Source organism: Prinia subflava, chromosome 27, assembly GCF_021018805.1.
Source record: "Prinia subflava isolate CZ2003 ecotype Zambia chromosome 27, Cam_Psub_1.2, whole genome shotgun sequence".
Taxonomy (NCBI): Eukaryota; Metazoa; Chordata; class Aves; order Passeriformes; family Cisticolidae; genus Prinia; species Prinia subflava.
In genome coordinates this window covers 2,219,942-2,236,847 of record NC_086273.1, presented here as the reverse complement: position 1 = coordinate 2,236,847, position 16,906 = coordinate 2,219,942, and the positions used below count along the sequence as shown (strand labels likewise).

The 16,906-nt window shown below is 56.6% G+C and overlaps 1 protein-coding gene and 1 long non-coding RNA gene across 3 annotated transcripts; both read right to left on the bottom strand.

Annotated features, from left to right (window-relative positions):
- Positions 1 to 1,578: 1,578 nt before the first annotated feature.
- On the bottom strand, positions 1,579 to 6,439 carry LOC134562464 (uncharacterized). 2 transcript variants are annotated; one of them, XR_010083172.1, is made up of 3 exons: positions 6,361 to 6,439; positions 3,297 to 3,413; positions 1,579 to 1,743 (listed from the first exon to the last, which is right to left on the bottom strand). It is a non-coding gene; the product is annotated as an uncharacterized LOC134562464 (long non-coding RNA). The 2 variants fall into 2 exon arrangements; XR_010083171.1 differs by having other exon boundaries at positions 6,314 to 6,432.
- A 5,258-nt stretch (positions 6,440 to 11,697) lies between these two features.
- LOC134562329 (olfactory receptor 14C36-like) lies at positions 11,698 to 12,630 on the bottom strand. Its single transcript, XM_063419709.1, has one exon. It carries the CDS (start codon positions 12,628 to 12,630, stop codon positions 11,698 to 11,700), a length of 933 nt encoding a protein of 310 aa, XP_063275779.1.
- Between the last annotated feature and the right edge of the window lie 4,276 nt (positions 12,631 to 16,906).

Sequence of the window (16,906 nt, the reverse complement as noted above, 5' to 3'; positions counted from 1 at the left end):
TTTAGACATTTCTAGAGACCATTTGCAGCAGTTCTGGATCTGGGGATGGAATTTGTAGAGAACTGGAAGGTCTGGAGGCCACTTGGGGGCGCCGGGTGGGCACTTGCAGGGGCCCTTAGGGATTCTGTCGGACAATTCGGGGTCCGGGGGAGCCCTTGGGGCTCCAGGGGGCACTTGGAGGTCAGGGAGGGGAATCTGGGGGCCCTGCGGGGTCCGGGCGGGCACTTGGGGGGCTCTGAGGGGGCTCTCTGGGGCGCGGGGCATGATGGGAGTTGTAGGCGCGGGTAAAACACGGTTGAACGGGGCCGCGGAGCATCACGGGAGTTCAAAGCACAGCTCCAATGGCTCTCAGGGGCGCGGGGCATGCTGGGAGATGAAGTCACGGCTGGAATAGCGCTCTACCGGCGCCGCGGAGCATGCTGGGAGCTGTAGTCCCGGAAGTGGCTCGAACAGGGCGTTTGGGGATCGGGGAAGGCACTTGGGGGACACTTTTGGGTCCGAGCCGCGAGTGCAGGTCCTCAGCAGGGAATGTACACGGTTCGGGAGCACTTGGAGGAGCTTGTGGAGCTCTACCGGGCTCTTTAGGGCGCGGGGCACTGCATGAGTTTCCGGCACGGAACTGTGTTATGAGGGGCTCTGAGGCCGCGGGAGATGACAGGAGATGAATTCCCAGAAGCGGCTCTAACGGGCATCTGTGGGGTTGGAGCATTCAGGGGATCTGAGGACGCTTTTGGGTGGTCACGAACTGGCGCTGAGGGGATCTTACAGATCCTGGAGGGTCTGGGGGACACTGATGGGACACACGGGGGGCGATACCGGGGTTCTGTGGAGCGCGGGGCATGACGGGAGTTATAGGCAAAGAGAAAATGATGGCGCCGACAGCAGGCACCGCCTCCGGGGTCCTGATCCCCGGCGCTGATTGGCTGCGAGTGGTGATTGGCAGAAGGCTCGGCAAGTGGGCGGAGGTGGGAACAGCCCATTCAACTCCTCCAGGCCCTCCCAGTACAGCCCAGTCCCTCCCAATACACCTGAGTTCATTCCCATTCCCTTCCAGTTACTCCCAGTGTCGTCAGTAGTGCAACCCATTGTCCACCAGTCTTCCCCAATTGTTCCCAGTGTCCCCAATTTGTCCCAGTATTGCCCAGTACCACTCCCAGTATGTCCTGGTATTTCCCAGTATGTCGCAGGGTACCCCCACAGTCCATCCCAGTCTGCCCAGATTCCCCCTCAGCATTCCCCGTGTTCCCAAATTGTCCCAGTCCTCCCCAGTGTCACTCCAAGCATGTCCCAGTGTCTCCCACAGCGTTCCCAGTGTCCCCCAGTATGTCCCAGTCCTCCCCAGTGTTTCCAAGGAAACTGGAACTGCTCACGGTGTCCGTGGCCCCCAAACCCAGCAGTGGGGTCAGTGCAGTGTCCGTGGGCACAGCCCCTTGCAGGGCCCAGTGCAGGTTGGGATGATGACCCACCCTCACAGCTGGCCCAGGGCACGGCTGGAGGGGTTTTGGTGGCACCTTGGGCTGGCACACACTTGAGGAGTGGGTCTGTTTGCACTGGGGAAAATTAGGAGTTTTACATTGCTTCAAAAACTAAAAACCCCCTTTATTCCTGAGTGCAGGCAGCTCTCCAAGCAAAGCAGGTCCCAGGTGAGGGAGGACACACAGGATGGGCTTGGGCAATGTGCAGCAAGGTTGTCCACACTGGCTCAGCCCTCAAGGCACAGCTTCTCTGAGCAGGCCAGGCCTCCTGAGGAGAGACCCTGGATCAGTGTCAATCACAGAATGCTGCAATCACCTCTGCTCCAAAGAAACCAGTAATAAAAGACACCCTTTCTAACAGGAATGTGTATTCCTTTGAAGCTCTGGAAATCTTCCTCCATAATTGTAGTATAAAACCTTCCTAATGTACTGCACCTGACCAGAGGCAGAGCCATGGTCATAGTTAGGGAGAAAGTCTGATTGATTGTCAGCCATGAAGGGTCTTGATTTCCATATCTGTCATCACTGCCTGCAGTGTTCTGCTCACATTGGAACCTGGGGACACTTTCTCAGTCCTGTTTCTCTGTGGGACCCATTAAAACTTCAAGAAACTTCAGTGTTTCAATTTAACTTTGAGTTCTTGAGAAGTTTTTTGAACTTCTCAAATTTGTCTAATTAATCACTGAAGAATTGAAAACTTAATTATTTCCCAGCGGCTTGTTGTGTTTGCGTGTTTTGAACAAATGTTAATGAGCATTTGATAACTAAGTTCTCAAGTGAAGAGCTGAAGAAAAAAGAGGCCTCTGGAACAGTCAAATTCATCCCCACCCTCCAAGTGGCTGAGGGTCCATCCTCCTCAGGGCAGCAGTGACCAGGAATGGGCACAGCTTTGTGGCTGCCCCAGCTTTGGGATGGGCCCTGGGCCTGCAGCAGGAGCAGCTCCTGAGGGCCACAAGGCCGGGGCTCTTGTGCTGGCCTGGGCAGATGGGATGGCAGCAGGGGCTGCAGAGCTCTCAGCATCTCGTGCAGAGGAGAGCAGGGCACACAGGGAGCCTCCTTTTCCTTTGGCCAGGCCCCTTGCCCATGGCTGGGGCTGAGTCCTGTGTGAGCTGCAGCTGCTGCTGTGCCCTTTCCAGGGGCTGAGGCCGTGGGGCCCTGCCCAGAGCAGCCTGGCCTGAGCAGAGCTGTGGGGCCAGAGCCGGCTGGGCTGTGCTGGGGAGAGGCCCTTGGTGCTGCCCAGAGCTCAGGGCAGCTGGCAGAGCTTGCAGGGAGCTGGGCTGGGCTGGGAGAGCCTCCAGAGAAACCATCAGTGTCCATCTCAGCCTGGGTGAGCGTGCAGGGGCCAAGAAAAGCACCCCAGGGTGCACAAGTTCTGTGTGGGAGCTGAGCTTGTGACCCCTGGAGCCCTCCCAAGTGCTGGGGCTGCACCTCCAGCCCCACACCATCACAGTGACCCCATGGTTCCATGAGTTCCACAGTGTCAGCAATGCTCTCCTTGGTTCATGAGGCCCTGCTCTGATACAATGGACCTTTGGTTCCAGGAGGTTCCACTGCAGCACAATGGAGGCTTTGTTCCATGGGGTTCCAGAGTGTCACAGCTGACTCCTTGGTTCTGTGAGCCTCTGCTGTCACCAAATGCCCAAAATGTCAGAATAAGGGTCCTTAACACTCATTTGGTGTTTCAGAGGGCCTCCTTTTTACAGGCCTGAGGTCCAACATGGGATAAATCCTAACCTTACATGGGCACGTGATTCTACAGATGTTTGCTTATATACAGTTGCTAAATGTGTATTACAATTTACCCATTTCCATAAAACCCACCTGAACATCCCAGATTCACTCCTTGTTGTCTCTGTCACTGCACCCTTGAGCCAGATGTCTTCTTCCCTTCCATCCATCCTCACTTAGAAAGCAGGCCCTGCATGCCTTGTTCCTGTGCTAAAAGTTTACATGCACAGTAAAAATGGAATGAACCCTTTTGGTATCAAGGCCAAGGCTCTGTGTGCCCAGGCAGAGGCAGGCAGGACGCAGAGCTGTCAGCAAAGGAAGGGCCCAGCCAGGTGGGGCAGCCGGGGGATGACGACAGCCTGCAGGGACAGAGGCGCAGGGCATGGACACCGTAGCACAGCCTGGGCTGCACAGGGCACAGGCATGGGCAGCAGCTGAAAGGCCCTGACACAGCCAACTCCTGCAGCACTTGGGCCATGGCTGCTGGCCCTGGGCCTGAGGCATCAGGAGGGGACAAGTGACCCTTGCAGGCCTGGGGCCTCATTGCCTCCTTGTCCCTGCTCAGCAGCCTGGCAGGGGCCGCCCCATGGTGCTGCCCTTGGCATTGCACATCCCCACATCCCAGTGGCCTGGGAAGAGCCCTGAGCAAGGAGGGAGGGACAGGATCTGCCTTGGCAGGGGCTTGGGCTCAGGCCTTGGCCTTTGCATTCCTGAAACACATCCAGGTTTGTTCAGCATCAGAGACACCTTTGCCTTGTTTGTGCCCACCTGTCATCACTGCCAGCAGTGTTCTGGTCTGACTGGAACCTGGGGACACTTTCTCAGTCTTGTCTCTTAGTGGGACCCATTCAAACCTCAGGAAACTTTGGAGTTTGATTCTGACTTTGAATGCTTGAGAGATTTCTTGAGCTCCCTCTCAGGGACTGATGTTCAGGGACTCAGCCCCCAAACCACAGGAGAAGTCCTTGTGCTGTGTCTGTGCTGCTGAGCTGGGCCGGGCTCCTGGCACAGAGGCAACTCCTGGCAAGGGCAGCACTGCAGAGACAGCTCTGCCCAGGAGCAGCTCCTCTCCAGCCCAGCAGGGCTGGGGCACTGCCTGCAGCCACCCCGGGCACAGCACAGAGGCACAGAGAGATGGGAGCAGCCTGGGCTGGGAGGGGGACTGAGCTCTCAATAGGGGAGAAATCTGCACAGTGTTTGCATCAATCATTCTCTGGCTGTAGCAAAGTTAAACTTCCATTCCTGGAGGGGTCTCCTAAGGCTGGCACATCCCACAGTTTCCAGGATCTTTTGCAAGGGCTCTCCCAGTGCCTCTGGCACAGAGGAGGGGGACACAGGGCAGAGAAGGGCAGTTCCCGCAGGCAGCAAGGGCAGGCAGCAGAAGGGAGAAAGAGGGTAAAGGTAGCCTGGGGTGGGAGGACAGGAGAGAGCCCATCAGGGGAGAAAGCTCTGGCTGCAGAGCAATGCAGGTGAGTCCCTGGAAGGGCTCTGACAATGCCAGCACTGACAGGACCTGTCAGGAAAGGTTTGTGCAATCTCCTTTCAGGCCCTGAGGTTCAAGGGCTCAGCACCAAATGCACCACGGGGCTCAGTGGGATCAAGAAGGTCCTAACAAACCACGGCTCTGCCTTGATTTCCCTCTGGGGTCTGGTGCAGTTCATAAGGAAATCATGGAGAAACACTTTTAGAAAAAGATTTCACAGATCTTCTAAGAAATACACATTCCTGATATAAAGGGTGTGTTTTAATACTGTTCTCTTTATAGCAGAGGTGATTGCAGTGTTCTGTGATTGACACCGATCCAGGGTCTCCCCTCAGGAGGCCTGGCCTGCTCAGAGAAGCTGTGCCTTGAGGGCTGAGCCAGTGTGGACAACCTTGCTGCACATTGCCCAAGCCCATCCTGTGTGTCCTCCCTCACCTGGGACCTGCTTTGCTTGGAGAGCTGCCTGCACTCAGGAATAAAGGGGGTTTCTATTTTTTGAAGCAATGTAAAACTCCTAATTTTCCCCAGTGCAAACAGACCCACTCCTCAAGTGTGTGCCAGCCCAAGGTGCCACCAAAACCCCTCCAGCCCTGCCCTGGGCCAGCTGTGAGGGTGGGTCATCATCCCAACCTGCACTGGGCCCTGCAAGGGGCTGTGCCCACGGACACTGCACTGACCCCTCTGCTGGGTTTGGGGGTCACGGCAACCGTGAGCAGTTCCAGTTTCCTTGGAAACACTGGGGAGGACTGGGACATACTGGGGAACACTGGGAACGCTGTGGGAGACACTGGGACATACTGGGAGTGACACTGGGGAGGACTGGGACAATTTGGGAACACGGGGAATGCTGAGGGGGAATCTGGGCAGACTGGGATGGACTGTGGGGGTACCCTGAGACATACTGGGACATACTGGGAGTGGTACTGGGCAATACTGGGACAAATTGGGGACACTGGGAACACTGCGGGGAAGAGTGGGGGTAATGGGGTGTACTGTGGATAACTCGAACTGGAAGGAATCGGAATGAACTCAGGTGTATTGGGAAGGCCTGGGGTGTACTGGGAGGGCCTGGAATGGCACTGGGGTTGTACTGGGCTGTACTGGGGTTGTACTGGGCTGTACTGGGAGGCACTGGAGTGGTTGAAGGGGCTGTTCCCGCCTCCACCGCCTCCCATTTGCTGAGACTCCCGCCCATCACCGCCCGCAGCCAATCAGCGCCGGGGACCGGAGACTCAGAGGCGGTGCCTGGTGTCGGCGCCATGTTTCTTTTTGCCTCCATCTCCCGTCATGCCCCGCGGCCCGATAGAGCCCGTTGCAGGCGGGACTACAACGCCCGTCATGCCCCGCGCTCCACAGACCCCCCCCCCCCCCCACCCCCCCGGGATCCGCCCGCCCTTTGTCCCACAAGTGTCCCCAGACCCTCAAAGATCTGTAAGTGCCCCCTCCACGCCCATTCGGGACCCCCCAAAAGTGTCCCGGATGCCATGACTCTATGGGCTCCCAACCCCACAGATGCCCTTTGTAGCAACTTGGGGAATTCATCTCCTATTGTCCCCCCGCATAACACAGTTCGCCACCTAAAGCCCCTGCCTTGCCCCGCGCCCTAAAGAGCCCAGTTAGAGCTTACGGAGTTACACCCAAACGCTCCAAACCATGTACGTTCGCCTCGAGGACCTGAAGTGGCGGCTCGGACAGAAAAAATCTCTCGGAATTGTCTCCCGATCCCCAAACGCCAGTTTTGAGCCACTTCCGGGACTACAGCTCCCAGCATGCTCCGCGGCGCCGGCAGAGCGCTATTCCAGCCGTGACTTCATCTCCCAGCATGCCCCGCGTCCCTGAGAGCCATTTGAGCTGTGCTTTGAACTCCCGTGATGCTCCGCGGCCCCGTTCAACCGTGTCCTACCCGCGCCTACAACTCCCATCATGCCCCGCGCCCCAGAGAGCCCCCTCAGAGCCCCCCAAGTGCCCGCCCGGACCCCGCAGGGCCCCCAGATTCCCCTCCCTGACCTCCAAGTGCCCCCTGGAGCCCCAAGTGCTCCCCCGGACCCCGAATTGTCCGACAGAATCCCTAAGGGCCCCTGCAAGTGCCCACCCGGCGCCCCCAAGTGGCCTCCAGACCTTCCAGCTCTCTCCAAATTCCCTCCCCAGACCCAAAACTGCACAAAATGTGCCCCAGAAATGTCTCCGTGGTTCTTAAAGTGGCCTCTTTTACTCTGCCTGAGAACATGATAAAAAAGATGACAAAAGATGACAAAAAATGTACTAATTAGCATAAAGAGGGAGAAATCAATAGTCAATAGTGGTCAACGAATTAATGAAGGGAAATGTGTTACTTAGAACCAATGACAAATATTTTTTTTTGTTTCAAAAAATATGGACTTTTTAATATACATTTTAAAAAGTAATATAATCTAGAATAGTCTTTTAAAAAAGAAAAAAAAAACGTTTTAATTAACTAATTAATTGAATTGTATTTTTTTTTAAAAAATGCATAATTATTTTATCTTGTGGGCTGTCAGTCCCAGGTGGGCGATGTCAGACATGGTGAGGTTGGGGTGAGGAGCAGGTTGTCCAAACAGGGTCAGCCCTAAAGGGGCTCCTTCTTCTCTGTGCCCAGACATCCTAAAAGGACATTCCGCATCAAGATCAGTTGAAGAATGCTTCAGTCACCTCTTCTCTGAAGTGGGGAAAAGAAAAAAACAGAACCAACCCACCCTTAATTAAATAAAATAAAAAAAGACACAGGTACTTTGAAATCTTCCTCATTACCAGAACTCAAAACTGACTCCAATCAGCTGCACAAGCCGTGGAGACTCAAAGACCAATGAAGGAGGACAAGAGGCTTCTGAGGGCTTTCTGTATTTTCATCACCCCCACGGTCGATTTGGGGCTGAGTCCAGGACCCCCAGGCACTGAGAGAAGGTTGAAGAAGCTGCTCAAGGAGTCAGAAGCAAAACTCCAAGTCCCTTGGAGCATCCCTGGGCCCCTCTGAGGGCAGGGAGTGCCCAAGGCTGCGCAGGCACTGCTGAGAGCAGATCCTTGAGGGCAGGATTGCAGGGAGCCCAAGGCTGTGAGCAGGGAACTGCAATGCTGAGCAAGGCCTGGGCTGGCTGCAGGGAGCAGAAAGGCCAAGCCCTGAGCCCAGGCTGGCACAGCAGGGCCTGTCCCTGGCGGGTGGCTCGGGGCTGTTTGTGGGGCAGGGGGATGGCAGGGGCAGCAAGGACAAATGGCATCAACCTGCAAGCCCTGCCAGCCTCCTCAGGGAGGGCCCAGGCAGAGCCAAAGCGCAGGCCCTGAAAGGAAAGTTCCTTCTGTGGGGCTGCAGAGGCGCTGCCAGAGCCCAGGGGACAAAGGCCTGGGTGCCTGTGGCCCTGCCAGCCCTGCCCAGCCCGGGGCCATCTCTCCTGCAGGCTGTGCCCCCTGTGCGTGCTGCTCCTGTGCCCTGGCCGGCTGCACTCGCCCATCTCGCTGTGCCCCCAGCATTTCTCAGCCCAGCATTTCTGTGCCCTCCCTGGGCTCCCTGCACCCAGCGCTGCCGGCTCCTGGCACACAGAGCCAGGCCATGGCCCAGGCTCACGCTGGGACACCTCCTGCACCAAAATCCTACCCTGGCAGGGACTTTGCTTTCTCATCACCTTCGGGCTGAACCTTGCAAGCTGCACTTTGGGGAGGTTTCCTTTTCTTCCCACTGCCAAGGAAAGCTCCGTGTCCTGCTGTTCACAAACAGGGAAGGGCTAATGGCAGATGTGGTCAGAGGCTGTTTGGGGTGCAGTGACCATGAAATTATGGAGTTTGTACATATTCTGTGAAAGAAGGAGAGGCATCAACAACACCTCTACACTCACCTTAAGGAAAGCAGAGTACGGCTTACTCAGGATGCAGGTTTGGGGAGCATTGAAACACATATTGATCTTTTAAAAGGGAAACAGGCAAAAAAACCAAAGGATTCCAGCAAGGATGGACACACTTCAAGAAAGAAATTTTGAAGGTATAGCAAAAGGCTGTGTGCCCATTGATAAGGCAGTGAGAAAATTGATTTGCCTTGTGAGACATGGAGCTTTCGCAGGAACTGAGGACAAAAAAAAAGTGGGTGCATCACCTTCAGACATAACATCAGGCCACTCAGGAAATGTTTAAGGATGTTTTTAGGTCATGCAAAAAGTAAATTAAAAAGGTGAAAGCCAAATTACGACTAAACCAGGCCACTTCTGTGAAGGAAATTACAAATGATTTTATCAATACATTAAACGCACAAAGTGGTTCAAGGAGAACCTTCATTCCTTATTGGGAGAATATGGTAACCAATGCTGAGGAAATGGCTGAGGTACTTAACCCCTTCTTTTCCTCCCTTCTCAAAAATAGGACAGGTTGTCCCCAGGACAAATGTTATCCTGAGCTAGAGGATGAGCACAGGGTGAAGAAGAGCCCCCCTGCAATCCAGGAGGAAGCAGCTGGGGACCTGCTGAGCCACTCAGATGCTCACAGGTGTCTCTGGGACCAGATGGGATCCATCCCAGGGCCATGAGGGAGCTGCTGGATGAGCCCCCCAAGCTGCTCTCCATCATTTCTCCTCAGTCCTGGCTCAGCAGGGAGGGCCCAGAGGCCTGGAGGTGCCAATGGGAGCCCATCCCCAAGAAGGGCTGCAAGGAGGATGTGGGGACTGCAGGCCTGTCAGCCTGCCCTGGGTGCCCAGCAAGGGGATGGAACAGATCCCCTTGAGAGCCATCCCAGGGCACCCCCAGGATGGCCCAGGGATCAGAGGCAGCCAGCGGGGATTGCAATATCTGCACTGAGGATCTGCAGGAGGGGATTGAGTCCAGCATCAGCAAATTTGCAGGTGACACCAAGCTGGGTGTGAGTGTGGATGTGCTGGAGGGTAGGAGGGCTGTGCACAGGGCCCTGCACAGGCTGGATCCAGGGCCCAAATCCAACAGGGTGAGGCTGAACAAGACCAAGGGCTGGGTCCTGCACTTTGGCCACAACAAGCCCTACAGTGCTCCAGGCTGGGGACAGAGTGGCTGGACAGTGGGCAGGCAGAAAGGGATGTGGGGCAGTGCTGGACAGCAGGCTGGACATGAGGCAGCAGTGTGGGCAGGTGGGCAAGAAGGCCAATGGCTCCTGGCCTGGATCAGGAATGGTGTGGGCAGCAGGAGCAGGGCAGGGATTCTTCCCCTGTGCTGGGCACTGGTGAGGCTGCACCTCGAGTGCTGTGTCCAGTTCTGGGCCCCCAATTTAGGAAGGACATGGAGGGGCTGGAGGGTGTCCAGAGAAGGGCAACAAGGCTGGTGAGGGCTCTGGAACACAAGTGCTGTGAGGAGTGTCTGAGGGAGCTGGGGTTGTTTATCCTGGAGAAGAGGAGGCTCAGGGGAGACAAGGTGGTGTCAGGGCACAGGTTGGACTTGATGATCTCCAAAGCCTTTTCCAACCTTGCTGATTCTGTGAAACCCCCCTTGGGGCAGTTGCAGGATGAGCCCTGGGCCTCCTCTTGAGAAGGTGCAGCAGCCCAGGTCCCTCAGCTTCTCCTCACAGCCCCAAAGCCCATCCTGTCAGTCCTGCAGAGCCTCTGCAGCCCCTCCTCATTGCCCAGAGCAGGGAGCCCCACAGGCAGACACAGCAGGGCAGATGTGCCCCCCTGGCCTGTGGTGCCTCTGGCAAGGGAGCAGCACGAGGACCTGCAGGAGCCTGCAGACAATTCCTGAAGCACTTGGAGGATGATCCTGCTCCCCAAGGGATGTTCCAATCATGCCAGCAAAGGAACTGAAATTGGAAGTGGGGCCAGAGAGGAAAGGGCAAACAGGGATGGGCTGTTTACAGGGGAGGGAACAGGGGTGGTAAATTGGAAGAAATTTGTACCAGGGAAGAGTAAAGAAAGCAAAGGTTAAGCAAAATAAAAGCTTAGAGCAGTGTGGGGGTGGCTGCCAGGCAGCCCTGGCTCTCAGCAACAAAGTCTGCAGTGGGACAGGAAACTCCCAGCTCATGGGAACAATCTTTCTGGCTGACTTCAGGGGCCACAACAAACCTGAGTGGTTTCCCTGCTGTCCTCCAGACCTTCCTGGCCCCAGGGGCTGATGGCATTTGTGCTCACTCAGGTTCATCTCCCCACACCAACACCATGGGGGTGCTCACGCCTGCTCTGGGCAGTGCAAACAGGGGCTCCTGAGGCAGTGCTGCCGTGGCTGTGCCTGCAAGGATGCAGCACCTGTGTGAGCTGGGGGAGAGGCCAGGGCTGCAGAGGGGGGATGTTGTTGGCAGGTGCATGAGGCCGCTCTGGGACGCTGCCCTGGGGTGTCCAGCGCAGTGGGGATGGATCAGCCCCTGCTCTGCTGCTCCTTCCCGTCTCCCCCAGGGACCTTGCAGAGCCCCAGCCATGCTGTTTGCCCCCAGCCTGCCCACGGCCAGCCTGGGGCTGCTGACGGGGCTTTTCTGTGCTGAGCATTGGCCTGGCCGTGTTGTGGAGAGAGCCTGGGCAAGGAGCCTGCAGCCCCCAGGCCCTGGCCTGAGGCGTCAGCGCTGCCCCAGCAGTGCCCATGGCCTGTCCCTGCTGCAGCCCCGGCACTGCCACCCCCAGCCCTGTGCCCGGCCCCGAGAGCACTCAGGCCCTACAGCAACAGCAGGGCCAGGAGGGCAGCGGGGCAGGGCCACGGCAGCAGCACTGGCAACACCAAGTGCTGCTGCTGCTGGGCACAGCTGCTGTGCCAGCCCTGATCTGCCCCAGCTCTGCACACAGACATTGCTGCTGCAGCCACACAGAAGAAAATAAAAGGGGGATCTCCCATGAAAACTCTGCTGGGAGAACATTTTTTTTTTGTTTAAAGCCAAGAAGAGCACAGCTCTTCATTGACAGAGTCTGTGGCTACAGTGAAGATGGAGAGAACCAAAATGGCATAAACCATGACTATTTGTAGATAATACTAAAAAAGTAAAACAAAGAAAAAGAACCTCCAAATGAAGCCAACAATAAGTATCAAAACGATTTTTAATTCAACCCATTTGTAGAAATTGGCCAGCACTTTAATCTTTCTGAAATCCTCCAGTCATCAGTCTCCACACTGCAGCCTTGAGCTCCTGGTTCCTCAGGCTGTAGATGAGGGGGTTCAGGGCTGGAGGCACCACCGAGTACAGAACTGACAGGGCCAGATCCAGGGATGGGGAGGAGATGGAGGGGGGCTTCAGGTAGGCAGATGTGCCTGTGCTGAGGAACAGTGAAACCACAGCCAGGTGAGGGAGGCAGGTGGAAAAGGCTTTGTGCCGTCCCTGCTCAGAGGGGATCCTCAGCACAGCCCTGAAGATCTGCACATAGGAAAAAACAATGAACACAAAACAGCCAAATCCTAAACAAATGGAAAATACAATGAGCCCCAGTTCCCTAAGGTAGGATTTGGAGCAGGAGAGCTTGAGGATGTGTGGGATTTCACAGAAGAATTGGCCCAAGGCATTGCCATGGCACAGGGGCAGGGAAAATGTATTGGCCGTCTGCAGCAGAGCATTGAGAAAGCCACTGGCCCAGGCAGCTGCTGCCATGTGGGCACAAGCTCTGCTGCCCAGGAGGGTCCCATAGTGCAGGGGTTTGCAGATGGACACGTAGCGGTCGTAGCACATGATGGTCAGGAGGGAAAACTCTGCTGAAATGAAAAATACAAACAGAAACAGCTGTGCAGCACATCCTTCATAGGAGATGTTGCTGGTGTCCCAGAGGGAATTGTGCATGGCTTTGGGGACAGTGGTGAGGATGGAGCCCAGGTCGCTGAGGGCCAGGTTGAGCAGGAAGAAGAACATGGGGCTGTGCAGGAGGTGGCCGCAGGCTACGGCGCTGATGATGAGGCCGTTGGCCAGGAGGGCAGCCAGGGAGATGGCCAGGAAGAGGCAGAAGTGCAGGAGCTGCAGCTGCCGCGTGTGTGCCAATGGCAGCAGGAGGAAGTGGCTGATGGAGCTGCTGTTGAACATTTCTTCACTCCGGCCATGGAGTCCTGTTGAAGGAGGAGACAGTGACAAGTCAGTGGAGACATTACTGAACAATGCCCAAGCCCTTTCTCTCAGCCCTGCCCCTGCTGCTCTGTGCCACCCATTTTTCCTTTTCTCAGAGCCCGTCCTTCAGCCCCGTGCCTGGAGCTCTGCTGGGATCTGGTCCCGTTGCTGTGATTTGCAGGGGCTCTGTTCATGGACATCGAGGATTCAGCTCTGCTCTGCAGCAGTGGGGTCATGGGAATGGGGACAGGGGCCAGTCCTGGGGTTGGACTTGGTCAGCCCAAAGTGCTCCATAGGCAGAGGATGCTTGGCAGCATCTCCTGTCCCGGGGCTAAGGAACTGTGATGGCGAAAGGAAGTTTGAGAGAGTTTCCTCCTGTGCTCAGGGAGATCAGAGAGAACTCTGCAATGCAAGAGCATTGGCTGGAACTCAGTGAAAGGTGAGTGGAGCTGCTCTATCGATCCATCTGTGCCCAGCTGCTTTTTCTGAGATTGAGGGCAGTCTCTGTGTTCCCCTGAAAATCAGCCTGACACAGCTGAGAGCAGAAGGACCCAGAGCACAGCAAAGTGACTCAGCCCTTCTAAGAGTCTCAGCCCCACTCCTGGCCAAGGACATTCCTGTCCCCCAGTGTCCCCTGGAGGCAGCTCACAGCTTGGATGGCATCCCCAGGACACACCAGGGCTCCTGTCCACGGCACTGCTGGAGGAGAGTTGGCTCATTCCCATCCTGCCAGCCTGCCCTGCCCAGAGCTCCCCGGGACAGAGGGAGCTGGGACACCCCATTGCTGTGCTCAGCCTGCACAGGACGAGCCCCAGGGCTGGGCCTGAGCCTGCAGCTGGAACTGCCATTCCCAGAGAGCCCCTCAGCAATGCCAGGAGCACCTGGGCAAGGCAAGGAGAGAGAGAGGCAGGCCCTGAGGAAAAGCCTTTCCCTGGCCAGCCCTGCACAGCCCCTGCCAGGCAGCAGCAGTGCAGGACAGTGGCCCTCAGGCCCTGGTCAGCAGGGAATGGGCACATGGCAGGAGACATGCCCTTCATCTCTGCTGCTGCTCTGCCGGCCCAGGAGGGCACTGAGGGCTCCGAGCCCCCGGGCTGAGGGCTGTGCTGGCTGGGAGGGGACAGCAGAGCTGTGCTGCTCAGGGCAGTGTCTGCCCTGCAGGGCAGGGCCGGCAGGTGCCACATGTGCCCTGCAGCAGGGCTTCCCTCAGCACTGCCTCCCTCCCTCCCTGCCCAGGGCTCTGCTGCTGGAGCTGTCCCAGCCCGAGCTGTTCCTGTGGCCCCGGGCTCCTTCCCTGCCAGTGCTGCCAGAGCCCAGCCCAGCCCTGGGCCAGCTCTGCCCTGCAGCTGCTCGGGGCTGCAGGGATTAAAGAACAGCTCCCCCAGGCCTGGGCACCATGGAAAGGGGATGCTGGATGCCTCTGGAGGCTGGGGAGGTGGAGGCACTTGCTGAGCTTCCCAGGAATCCTCAGTGTAATGGTTTCACTGCATCAGCGCCTGCTCTTGCCTGCACAGCTGAGTTTCAATTTTCACTAGTTTGACCAGTGGAAAATTGGGAGCACAGATTCAGGAAAGCAGAGACCCAAGCAGGAAACTCCTGCCCTGAATGAGCTCATGAAAAGTCCCCTCAGAAATGACCTGGGCATCAGCTGGAGCTCTGAGCAGCCCTGGCGCACACAGCACCCTCTCCACAGTGGCAGGACCTGCCCTGGCAGGAGTCATCCTTGCACCCACAGCGCCCCTCCAGCATCCATGGGAGCTCCCAGGCAGGCTGAGAGCTGCCCCTGGCAGGTGGCAGATGCCCTGGGCTGGCCAAGAGCCCTCAGGGCTGCAGCACCTGCTCTGCACCACAGCCCTGGGCAGCCCTGGCTGCAGCCCCAGCTTCAGCCCCTGCAGCCGTCCCTGGCAGCAGGAGCCGTCCTGCCCTGTCCCTCTGACGGTGCCCAGGGCAGCCCCGCTCTGGAGCACATCCTCCCCCAAAGCAGCAAGGGCAGCAGAGCCATCCTTACAGTCACCTCAGTGCTGTCCTGGGCCAGCTTGAGGACATCCCTGCAGCCACAGACTTACCCTGTCAGAAGTGGGGAACATTTCTCCATGAAGAAGCTCTGAATTTCCAAAAGTTGTGAAGATTTCTCTGTGAATGAGCTCAGAATTGTCCTTCCAGTTTCTCTGAGCCTCTGTCTGCTTCATTCCTCTCAGGTACCTGCAGGCAGCACCCTCAGCCCTGCTGGGCTGGAAGAGGAGCTGCTCCTCAGGAGAAATGTCTTTTTGAAGCTCTTTGTGGTTGCCAGGAGACCAGCTCAGCTCAGCAGCACAGATACAGCAAAAGAACTTTAATGAGTCTCTTGAGGTTTGGTGTTGTTTACATGACTCAGTCCTTGAGTGAGTTTTCAAAAAACTTCTCAACAAGTCAAAATTGAATTGGAATACTGGCGTTTCTTCAAGTTTTTATGGGTCCCACTAAGAGATACCACTGCAAAAGTGTCCTCAGGTTCCAGTCAGAGCAGAACACTGCAGGCAGTGATGACAGGTGGGCACAAACAAGGCAAAGGTGTCTCTGATGCTGACCAAACCTGGATGTGTTTCAGGAATGCAAAGGGCCAAGGCCCGAGCCCCAGCCCCTGCCAAGGCAGATCCTGTCCCTCCCTCCTTGCTCAGGGCTCTTCCCGGGCCACTGGGATGTGGGGATGTGCAATGCCAAGGGCAGCACCATGGGGCGGCCCCTGCCAGGCTGCTGAGCAGGGACAAGGAGGCAATGAGGCCCCAGGCCTGCAAGGGTCACTTGTCCCCTCCTGATGCCTCAGGCCCAGGGCCAGCAGCCATGGCCCAAGTGCTGCAGGAGTTGGCTGTGTCAGGGCCTTTCAGCTGCTGCCCATGCCTGTGCCCTGTGCAGCCCAGGCTGTGCTACGGTGTCCATGGCCTGCGCCTCTGTCCCTGCAGGCTGTCGTCATCCCCCGGCTGCCCCACCTGGCTGGGCCCTTCCTTTGCTGACAGCTCTGCGTCCTGCCTGCCTCTGCCTGGGCACACAGAGCCTTGGGCTGCTCCAGACTCCTGCTGGGGGATGTGTTGCACCACAGCCCTGCCCTGGGAGAGAAATTCCTTTCTCCTCGTGTCCAGTCTGGGCCTCTCCAGCTGCCCTTTGCATTAATTCATTTTTCTCGGGATGATTTCCTCTAAGTGAAAAGGATCCACCATCTCTGAAACCACTTTTTAAACACTCTCATGGCTCTCCTCCATTGTCCTCAGCCTCCAACCGAAGGAGCACAGAGCTCCATCGTCCCTATAAAGTGGACATGTGCCTGAGGCCTCCAAACCCCACCTTGGGAGATCTCTGGGCCCTCTCCATGGTGTTTGCAATTGAAAACATTCTGCTCATAGTCTAAGAAAATCACCAGAGGGCAGGGCCAGCCCAACCTCTGTGTCCTGGGGGGCTCTTGTCTGGGAGCAATCCTTGGATATATGGAATTTGGGAGGCCAATTTTAATTTTGGCCATGGTCCCTGGACAAGAGGGTTGGTTCTTTTCCACAGGAGGGAATGAACAAAGCCCCAGAGTTTCTGGAGCAGATGAGAGGTGAGCACCAGAGGCTAAGGCCAGCAGGAGCTTGCAGGGGTTTTTTTCTGGCATATACTCTTGATTATAGGAAATTTTGTACGAATAGTACCAATTTTGGCAATGGACATCTAAAAAGATGGATGTTTGTTTTCCATAGCAAGGAAAGCACAGAGCCCCAGGGCTCCAGGAGCTGATGAGAGCCTGCCCTTGACATTCCAACATCAGCCAGACCTGTCAGGTGGCCCGTGGGAGGCCAAGCCAGCCAGACCTGCTCCATGTTCCCTCGGTTCAAGGGGCCCCACAGTGTCCCAATGGTCCCTTGCTTCCATGAGGCCCTGAGGTGTCACAATGTCCCCTTGGTCACACGGGGCCCTGAAGGCTCTGAATGGTCTCCATGGTTCCATGAGGCCCCACAGAGTCACAGTGGTCTCTGGGTTCCATGGAGCCCCGCTGTGTCACAGTGGCCCCTTGGTTTCATGGGGTCCAGGGGTGCCACAAGGATCCCCTTGGTTCCATGAGGCCCCCACAGTGTCCCTGTGATCTCCACAGCAAGGAAAGAACCCAGCCCCAGGGTGGCAGGGGCAGTCACCAGAGGCCAAGACTTAACTGTACTAGCAGATTTTGCCTGGGAGCAAGCCTTGGATATACTGATTTTTAGAGGTGGAATCCCAATTTCAGACCTGGAAGAGAAAGACGGTTCTTTTG